This window comes from Melanaphis sacchari, unplaced genomic scaffold, assembly GCF_002803265.2.
Source record: "Melanaphis sacchari strain LSU unplaced genomic scaffold, SCAv2.0 Contig146_pilon_pilon, whole genome shotgun sequence".
Lineage (NCBI taxonomy): Eukaryota > Metazoa > Arthropoda > Insecta > Hemiptera > Aphididae > Melanaphis > Melanaphis sacchari.
Window position 1 is genome coordinate 370,237 of NW_020270633.1, and position 11,854 is coordinate 382,090.

General features: G+C 27.3%; 1 protein-coding gene across 1 annotated transcript; it reads left to right on the forward strand.

Annotated features, from left to right (window-relative positions):
- The first annotated feature begins 1,482 nt into the window (after nucleotides 1-1,482).
- On the forward strand, nucleotides 1,483-11,483 carry LOC112591901. The gene is made up of 3 exons (XM_025335843.1): nucleotides 1,483-1,792; nucleotides 6,198-6,256; nucleotides 10,867-11,483. Exons 1-3 carry the CDS (start codon nucleotides 1,694-1,696, stop codon nucleotides 11,387-11,389), a joined length of 681 nt encoding a protein of 226 aa, XP_025191628.1. The 5' UTR covers nucleotides 1,483-1,693; the 3' UTR covers nucleotides 11,390-11,483.
- Nucleotides 11,484-11,854: the final 371 nt, after the last annotated feature.

Sequence of the window (11,854 nt, forward strand, 5' to 3'; positions counted from 1 at the left end):
AATAAAAATATAAAAAAAAAAAACTGGCATTTTGGCGTTTCCAATTTTGTTTGCAGCTTTGAATAATTCATAAGAGGTTTTTATTTTTTTTATTGTAATCAATTATAACCGGTATGCATGTTAATTAAATCCAAGTAATTTCAGCTTTTTTTTTTTTTGATGTTTTTGGCGTCATTTTGCAGACATTTGCCAATAAATTACGAGTCGAGGCTCGACGAAACTGCGGTCAAAAGCACCCGGAAGTCCGGTTTCTCGTATAAGTTATTGCCCTGTCAGGAATTTAAGCTCTAAACCACGGAAATTTTAATTTTCTCGTTTATATTATTTTCATGATTTTCATATGGGAAATTAAAAAAACAGTAAATATGTGTTTTGGAATTATAATATATGTATTATATTTAAGAATTAATCAAACGATGATATTTAACTAAAAATAAATATATAATAAACATAACTTGAAGTCATAAGTAATTAATATTAAAATCAATTCATTGTTAATAATCTATTAACTACTGCGCACTATTTTTTATTCTAAAAATAGCCTGTTTATTTCAAAAATCACTTGAAAAATCAGTTGAAATGTTCAAATTAAAAACTTAATTTTTCTTACAATCAATAATAATAACTTTATCTATACACAATGTTTAAATTCTATTGTTTATGATAATGATGTTCGACTACAAGTGTAGATATTTACCTTTTCAAGAAAAATTAACATGATTAGTAACAAAAATATATTATGCATAACTATTAGTATATTATATATTATATATATTGTACACATATGTTTATCTGTACATTTATTGAGCGGAAAAATTGCACAGTAATTTCATCTGTGATCGGAAAAAAGGATCACGGAGTGCAGAGTTTTTTCCTTTCAATTGAATCCCTTAAATTGATTTATTCGTGTGCAATTGTTGACGGAAACTCTTGAATTCAATACAAAATATATAAACATATATAGTAACGAAGACATCGATTTTATACCCTAGCAAACATGTACACACATATACCAATTTATAACGCGCAACGTGTACAGCCTGTGCTTGGTTGGAGGTGTGGGGACATCGTAATTCGTTTAAATTCGGATGGACATTTGAGGAGAACACCACATTCAGCACCCACACAAACATATAATAAATATATAATTAAGGGTGGTCGAAGAGAGGGAGAAGGTGTTACTGAAATCGTGGTCTGAATTGCGTTCACATTAGTTGATCATGTTTATTCATTACAACTGTAGCCACATGTAAAGATATAATAATACGGCCAGTTAATACAAATTGTGTATACGTTACATACGAGTATATGGCTACGTGAGCGAGAAAAAAAAGATTTATATTAATGAATACATAAAAAAGCATCCCATAGTACGCTCGAGAGGCAGTTATGGTGACGGCGAAGAACAAAAGGTGGGAGAACGTGTATACCTGATATAATATTAACAAATCACACAACCGCCGCATTATCTGTCCGTCTGGTTGTCGGTAAATGTTGTAGTTGTTGTTTATTTGTTGTTTTTTGTGTACACATCGTCGGAAGTACTCATTCTTGACTGATAAATATTTATACGAGTATATTATAAACATTTATATTAAAGACTATCGAGAGTATAATTATTATATTTTACTCTTTGATGGTCGTCAAGTGGTTATCGGCAGTGGTTTACTTCTCAATACCCTGTTAATTCGAAATGGGTAGTGGTCTATGCAGAAAGACAGACGAAAGACCAAGGGCTGTACAGGAGTTTAATGGATTATACCGGAAAATTGTTTTCAATTACGCCAAACAGGTAAAGTAGATTTTTTTGCACTATCAATACGTTGAGGTCGTGTATATTTAAAATAGGTTAAATGAATAAACAGTTAATTCGTTGTATCATAAATAAGTTAAAACCACATTTAATATTTAATTAATAACAGGTCATAAGACAATATGATTTATAATTTATTTAATTAAAACAAATTAATACTTAATATCTTAAAATATAATTACAATTGCCATTATTCATTATATTTTAACATCGCAATACATAAATAATATTATTAATTATAAGACTGTCTTACAATTTTTAATTTATTTTACATACACATTTGCACAGCTATATTATACTAACGTCAATATTTTGTATTTTATATTGTTAAAAATGCCAAAATTTACATATTTTATAAGGTAAAAGTATGAATAATAAAATTATCTACTTTGATAAATCTCAGCACATAAAATAAAAAAAAGTTTAGGCAGTGTATAGATAAACCTTAACGAATATTATTATTATTATTATTATTCACTGTTTTACAGAAGCAAAATGATAAATTTGAACATGTAAATAAGTTCAAGTGTTATTATGCATCATTCAGACTTTAATCTAAATGTTTTGCTAGAGCTAACAAATGTAGATATGCGTTTTATAAATCATATTTAAAAATTTTTCAAACTTATAAATTAAGTATACTATTTTTTTACAATAATATTATTAAATACCTATGTTGCTAATTAATTATGAAATATTTAAGTTACCTATAAGTTATAAATAGTATATTGAATGTAATTTGTTTCTGTACTTCTAATACAAAAAAATTCTGAGTAGTAAAATTATTCAGTTATATATTTAATATAATGTATTTGGTTCTAATTAAAATTTCTAGTGACAAAATATAAATAATTGCATTTAATAAAATAGGGATTCAATAAAAATGTGGAAAATTTAAATATAAACAATATCTATATGTGATAACACATAATAAGGGTCTGATATGATTGCCCGACACTCGAATGCCCGACACTTCAATTGCCCGATACCATTTGCCCGACAATACTTTTACCCGACATTACATTGGCCCGACACTACATTTGTCCGACAATACTTTTACCCGATATTACATTGGCCCGACACTACATTAATCCGATAATATATTTTACATATTTTTATTGTACGTAATACTAATATACAATATTTTATTATTATTTATTATTTATTAATATAGAATAATTCAAAAAAACCAAAATCAGACGAATATTTTATCATGGATAATATCGTTATATATAATATATATGTAATATAAAAGTAAGATAATAATTTCATTTATAAATAAACCGATAGGCGATAGACAGATAAAACGACAATAGGTTTTTGACGCGACGCGCGACGTTTTACAGTTCAGTACAGTACAGTTATAGCCGTATTATAGGTATACATTTAGTACAAATTCTACTTCTTTCTTTTAAAAATATTATAATTTTGATTTTTTTCCGTTAGGTTTTATTTTAATTATTTTTTTTAATATACATTGGAAGATGGCACAAATTTGTGAAACCGTTTCATCAAATAGAGGTGGTATAAAACTTGTTATTGATGGTTATATTATGACAAAAGACAAAAATAGAGATGATTTGTATTATTGGTGCTGCGAAAAGAGAAAAACTCTCAATTGTGGTGGTTATGCTTGTACCATTCTAATTAGTGGACAGCATAACTTACGAAATACAAAAGAGCATAACCATAGCCCCGATGCTACTAGAAAAGATATCATCACGGCTGTTCATAATTTGAAACGAAAGGCTCGTGAGACTAATGACACGCCTGCACAAATAATACAAGTTGAAACCAATGCTGTTTCTAGCCTAAGTCAACCATCGTTGCCAAATAATCATGCTCTACGTCAAATTATAAAAAGAGTACGCAGAAAAGATATACCTATGCAACCAACTTCCATTGACGATATAGATGTACCATTACCCCTTAGAACTATTAATGGACAAATTTTCCTAGCAAAAGATGCATCCTTTGACAATGAAAGAATACTTTTGTTTACAACTAAATCTAACGTTGAACATTTAAAAAAAAGTTCATATTGGATCATGGACGGTACTTTTAAAACTGTTCCGACACTTTTTCGACAATTATATACAATTCATGCTATGGTAGGAACAGGAGAAAATGCAAAAATATTGCCTCTCGTGTATGCTTTAATGACGAGTAAAACAGAAGAATGTTATACTCGCCTTTTTGAAAGTTTAAATGATTTTGCAGCTGAAAATGAGTTAGATTTAAATCCTCAATTTATTTTAACTGATTTTGAGCAAGCGGCTATAAATGCTTCAAAACGTGAATATCCAGACACTAATTGCATAGGTTGTCTTTTTCATCTAGGGCAAAGTGTATGGCGTCAAATTCAAACAAATTCTCTAAGTAAAAGATATGGAGAAGACGAAGAATTTAGTTTGAAACTACGTCAGATTATTGCACTTGCTTTTCTTCCACCTACCGAAATACCAGGTGCATTCGATGAATTGAAATCTACTATTCCTGAAGAAGCTTCTGAGATAATGCAGTGGTTTGAGAACAATTATGTGCATGGTAGAATTAGAAGGATAATGAGAGGAGGTAATGTAAGTCGTGCAGCTGCTTTATTTCCACCAAAATTTTGGTCCGTATTTGAGCGAATGGAATTAGGAGTTCCTAGAACTCAAAACCGCGTAGAGGGTTGGCACAGACGTTTTGAAACTCTCGTTGGAAAATGTCATGTTGGTGTTTACACAATTTTAGAGGAAATTAAAAAAGAACAAATTCAAACGGAACGAAGAGCCGAAGATATAATTCGTGGAAGGGCACATACTCCAACTCGTAGAGAATACGCTGAAAGAGAAAAACGTATTAGTGCAATTATAAATGATAGGGGAAATCGATCACAGTTATCATTTCTAAGGGGAATCGCTCATAACATTAAATTGTAAGTAGTATAATGTTTTTATTATAATTAATTTTTGACACATATTTATTTATAATACTTAACTTGATATGTCAGAGAAATATTTTATAATTAGTTGTATAATTTTATATATAAGATTAATTTGTAAATAACATAATAAAATATAATATTTTATTGAAATTTTAAATAATTTTTGACACAAATTTATTCATAATTTAATTTAATATTGTCGGGCAAACGTAGTATCGGGCAAACATAGTGTCGGGCAAATATAGTGTCGGGCAAATGTAGTGTCGGTTAAATGTATTGTCGGGAAAATGGTGTCGGGAAATTAAGGTGTCGGGCAATTGAATGTCGGGAAAATGTACTGATCCCACATAATAAACATTTGAATAAGTTAATAAATACCACGAGTACAAATTTAATAATTAACAAGTAATATTTGTATACTAAAATAATATATCAATAGGCAATATTTCATGCATTCATGAGAATATGTATATGATAAAATTTCCATTATTATTCATTTAAATGTAATAATTATATAAATTTTATTTCATTAAAAAAAATAGTGAAAGAAGAATATTATACTTGAAAATTATTAGGTACTATATTCATATTTTTATTATAATATGTTCACAAATTGTATACGTCATGTTGAATTATTTAAATTGGATACGCTTGTATAAAATTTTACAAGAATACAAAAAATTAATTTTACCGATTTTTGGTGATGAATAGTTACGAAAAAACCTTGAATCTTTTTAGATGGTCTTTTACGTGTGAATTTCCATTGAAAGAAACTCTTTCGAAGTTACTTACATACAATATACGTTTATTCATAAAATATTTTAATAAAATGTATGATTTTTTTTTTTGTAAACTTCTTGGTACGATTATTTAATATGGAACATCTGCCAAAAATAATTAATCCCCTGCTTAGATTCCTAATGACGCATAATCCAAGGTCAAATGATATTAATGCATTCATATAACAATGCAATATATTATTATGACATTATGCATATTACATAATATGTATATTATAATATAATGGTATAATAATAATTTGTCGAAATAATATATACTACTAAACTACCTACTATATTTTAATCCTATAAAATTTAACATATTATTATGACTTATGGTGTTCGATGTGACATATTCAGATATTTTTGTACAGTACCTGTATATTATAAAATATCTGGCATTGTAGTTGTATTAATATGCATTGCTAATTAATTCGTATAACAAATTATACGTTACACGAGTATGCGCTAAATATAGAAACCTGTGTAAAAAATTATATTAATTAAACAATAATAATATGTTAATTAACTAAAGAAAATAATCAATTGATTTTTATGTTCCTAATAAACGTTAGATAAATGATCGTTTAACGAAAAATAGAACTCTTTAATTAGCTCTTACAGTATTTATTATGTGTTTTTAATGTTATAATAGTATTATTAATCATATTTTCAGTGGACACGATATTCAGACAAACAAAAGAAGAGTGAAAAAAAAAATACAAAACAAAATAAGTAAGTCAAATATTATTATATGTGTGTTAACAATAATAAAGAGAATTATAAGTTTATTGCAAATTGCAAATTGCTTATTTGTACAATTTTGTAGAAAAACTGACAGGATCTATGTATAAAATTACGCAGAATTATATTGCAAATTTTGATGCTATTCAGAGGTTTATCAATGAATAAGCTTTAATTTTAGCTTTTAAAATACTCTTATTAAATAATTTAAAAACACATTTTTGAATGTTTAAGTTAAAAATTAATATTATAAAGTTTTTCACTCTTTTGCATGATAAATATATTTTTAATTTTAGAGTATTTCGATACATACGAATTGAATTTAAAATAAATAATTTAAGAAGTAATATCATAATGAGTATTTAAAGTTTAGACGATGAGCAGAATAGTGTTGGTGGTATAGGATACCTCTACAAAATGTTTGTACAATATTCCTCTGCCCGTAATTTCTTGTCCAAAATTTTATCAAGCTACGAATTAATGATATTTGAAATAAATTTAAAGCTCAATTAAATGTATACATTTTTATGAATTACACTTTATAATTGTGTTAAGTAGATTTTTTGATATTAGCACTACTTTTATCCTGGTTATGGTACATACGCAGTGATGAATTACATAATATTCTTATAAATTTTCATGTAATGGTATAAACTCTTAAGTATTCGTAAAATAAAACATTATTAAAAAAACATTGTTCGTACCTTTCATTATAATATTAATTGAAAAGATTTAAAATGATTTGTAGGTGTTCATGTAGATGTTCCAATATGTTCTTTTCCGCTTAAAATTTAAATTTTTAATAATGAATTAAATGAATATTTTTTTAGAAACATGCATCGATTTAAATTTTTACAGTTACGCCATCAGTCAAGTATTAATTTCTCTGTTATAACTTATAAAAATGTGTTCTGGCAATAAAGGAAGTCAAGAAATTTTTGTAACATTCTTAAAAACTTTTTTTTAAGAGTAATTTAGTTCGGTAAAGTTTTAAGAATACCTACTTCTTATATCCCAAAACGTGATAGTGAAACGCACACATCATTGTAATCGCCAAATAGATTCTGAGTGCTTCTCAAAATCTAAAATTGAACATGAACAAAGTTAAATGTAATCATAAAATCCATATTTTCGGAGAAACAAAATTCAGTAAGAAATCACTGTATATTATAACATTTTATATAACATCAAAATTAAACATTTAATGTATATAAAATGTTAGTATGAGCTGTGTCAGTATAGAAAAATAATAATATAAACATAATATTATTTTGTTATTTTGAAAAATATATTTACTATGAATGTTATTAAAATTGTAAACTTTAAAAAGATAAATTTATCTACAATTGTATCTGTTTCTCTTTTATTGTTTTACTATTTTCAACTAATATTTGTATACTTTGTAACTGTCGAACCTAATAGTATAACTAAGGTTTCAATAAAAAAAAAAAAAAAAGAAGAAGATAAATATGAAATAGCTTATAATATCTAATGATAATAATTATTTATGTTTGGGCAGCCATATAGAAAAAATAAATTCAAATTGTATGATCTCAAGTCTTGTGTGAGATAATGATATATACAAATTAACTGCTACTGCGTAGCATGTGTCATAAAAAAAAAAAAAATGAACGTATTTATAAACTATTAGCAAACAATCTTCATGATGTTATAACTTATATATAACAATATAAGTATATTGTTGAGGAAACAAGAAGTTCAATAAAATTAGATAGATGAAAATTATTTTAAAATCAATATAGTGAGCAAATCAAAAAAAAAAAAAAAAAAAATCTAGAACATAACAGTTTTATAGCAAAGTGTCTAATGAATAAGTAAGATATTATTTTTTTGGAATACGTCTAATTAAACACCAAACAGTGCAATACAAGAGTAATATTTTGTTATTTTCAACATGGATTACTGTCAAGTGTATAAATCACTTTGAACAGACGAGATGGTAATAAATATGTCTACAGAACGCAATACTATAGGTGTCGTGTGAAAACAACAAAATGAAATTCATAAAACAACGCACGACACCGTTAAATATATATATGTGTATATGACAAGACACGCTGTAGTCAATAAACTCCAAATCTTTCCGTAAAATTTTCGTCTACGCGTTTTATTAGACGATCGTTTCGAAAACTTTACGCAGGTATCTTAGGCTGTTTATTGGGGAATTAAAAAAAAAAAAAAAAAAAAAAAAAATAAACGTAAAACCACGCACTGACCATGTATATGTGTTTTCAGAGCTGTTAAAATGTATTAAAATGTTACAAAGGTATAACCTCGGCATAGTATCAGTGACGCGATAATAAACTTCATCATTATTATATGCTTTATGTTCCGTCGGTCATTCGCATTATGAAATAGAATACTCAGTGAAACACGGATATATGTGGCTTATTACAGTTAGTTAAAATTGGAAAATATCATGTTGTACTTTGTACCTATGTGAATATTAAATTTCCCGACAAAGGATAGAAATTTATTAGAGATGAATTCATAACGTCAAATTAATACGAATAGGTAGCAATATTTTCAAATATAATATGTTATAGTATCATAAAGTTGTATTTAACTTGTTTAACATAATATATTTTAATATAATCGTATTTATTTAATACTTAGATACTATGATGTACAATGATTGAATTATTACTTAAAACTTCATATTTTGAGAGTGTGTGACAATATAACTTTTGTACAGTGCCAATATTTTTTTTATTAATAGGATTTTAATGATTTCATATCATTGTTTGTTAACAATTAAAATCTTTTACCCTATAATATTATATGATTTAAAAAATAATTATAATAAATAATCATATTATTATACTATTTCATAATTTATCTTATCGTTTTACAGTGATGTATGTTTTATTTTAATTTTTTTTTTTTTGTGTCTAAAGACACTTTTTATAATAAATATAGAAATAAATATTTAACTTTCTTCTAAAAATTTGTTTTTTGTTAACAATTTGGATATAGTTGATATATTAGTAATTTAATTCATCTATAAATATAGTGATTTAACTAAAAAAAGTAAATATTTTAGGTACTCTTCTAAAAAAAAAAACATAAAAATTATAGGAAAATAGAAAATTTATGCTAGACTAGATTTTAAACCAAGATATATTTCATTATTTTGTTGAATTCAAAAATTAATTACAATAAATATTTCAAACTTTTATCTAATATATATTAAAATTTTTTAGACATGGTGTAATTTTTAAAATATTTTGACTTTTTTTGAGCTATAGATATTTAATATTTTTGACATACATATTTATACATTTGTTTTAAAACAAATACTAAAAACCAATGCTTTGCAAACAATGTTTATTATATACTGTTTTCACTGAAATAAAATAAAGTTTAGCATTAGGCTATGTTTATTTTTTATGAGCATTAATAGTTTATATTATATCAACATTAAATATTCAAACAAAAAATCACAATATTTTAGTTATTTTTTTTGTAATTAAATAATATTATTTTAAGGGACTTAAAACATTAATGAGAATTTTTTAAATATTTAGATTAAGGTTATATATTTTATTTAAGTTATTTAACACCTTTAAATAGGTATTCAAATAATAATTCTTTGGAACATCGATATTAATTTATTTAAAGTGCATTGTACTTCAAACAACAATTAACAATAGTATATTTATAACATAATAATAAATACATTTGTTTGATAATTGATAAGTAAATTAGAAAATAGTTCAAATATTTAATGACTTAATAAAAGTTAGTAATACTATATGATATATGTGATTGTTTTTTTTCAAAAAAAAATACTTAAACTTACTGTATTATATTAATGGAAAAATAATTTACTATAAAATATATAGTTATAAACATTCTTAGAAGTGTTGGATAACAATCCTTTTTTTACTTAATATTGTTTTCGTATAAAATTATTTTTATTCTATTCAAACTTAATGGCGTTGACGAGAAACTCTCAACACCTAAAATAAAGGTGAAACTGTACAGCACAGAAACTTCTCCAGCATTATTTTTTAGTTTCTAGTTTCTAAACTTTTTTATATAATTTAAATCTAATATATCTATACATTTAGAAAAAAATAAAATAGAACACTTAATTAGATTTTTAATCATAACCCTTAATAATTCTATTTAACTATGTTCTATATATTGAACAAAATATTTATACATATCTAATTCAAGTAATGGAAGTGTGGTGACTGTTGCAAATACCATATAAGATTGGGATTCAGAATAACAAATGATTTGTTCCGGAACGTGAAAATTTAATGTTCCTAAACGGAACTTTACTATAAACAGTTTCAATTATTTGTTCCGTTCCGGATCTTTACACTGTACTATTAACTTCGATTCGTTAAAAATCCAGGATAAATCACGTTTACCTACCTAACCTAATACGATACCTATATCGTAAAACCGTTGTTTAACATACATCGATAGTTCTGTTCCTAATCCCTATGCTTTATAATGTAAACATAATTTAACGTATATGGACATGGTATTATTATAATACAGTTAACATTGTATGCATTGCGTTCGTGTTTGCTCAAATCATGTCTGTTTGGTTGTATCACGTTTAGGAGCAAGAGGAAGAAACCCATCATCAGCGGACCGTTTCCGGCCGATCCGGACCGGCTGCACGGCGACAAATGGCAGTATGTGATACTAACTCAATTGGACACGGAACCGCCGCCCGAACGACCGCCGCGGACCAAACGACGCCACCGGCAAGATGATAATGTGTCGAGCAGTGGCGTCTACAGCGGCTTCGTCCGATGGGGATCGGAGCGGCGACAGTCGTTCGGACGCAGAAGACAACCGAAGCAGCAGTTACTCGTTGACGAGCTAACGGAATCGATGTCGGCCCGACGAGACTTTGGCGACTGCGGCAGAACCGGCCAAAGTGAGGAGGCAGCGGCGACGGCGGTTACTTTGAACGAAAAAGCCTCGTCGGCTTTCGACGTGTCCGTAAATAAGCCATCGCTGTGGGTAGTATTTTGGTCGGGCGCAGTCGTCGTCGGTCGGACGTACGCTGCCCGACGAAACGGTTTGCTGAAGTCTGTTGTCCGAGCCAATGCGATGGCCGACGATTTGCTGTCGTAACGGTAATAACGTCGTCGAAATTTATGTTATAACAAAGTGTTTTGAAATAATATTTTTATACTAATAATAATACTATTAACATTTTTTGACCACCCACCCACTTAACCATGTATTATAATTACAATAATAGGTATGCGTGTGACTTACGGTGTATTTTTTTCATCGATTTTTCCAAAATTCATTGCGGAAACATCTATTTTGTCTCATATATAGTCACAATGTTGTATGGTGATTGTCCAAAATCCGTTAGTTATTCTATTCATATTGCTAGCTATAAAATACACGTTGCATATTAAATCAGCATTTGAAAATACGTCCGATGTTAATTTGATTGTCTGTAGATAATCAGATATAATCACGGGTTATGCGAGGAATGCAGCATTACTAACAGTAGATAGGTATACATGGTAAGAATTAATAAATGCATTATACTTATATACCTACTTATCTCATTATATTTTGGTT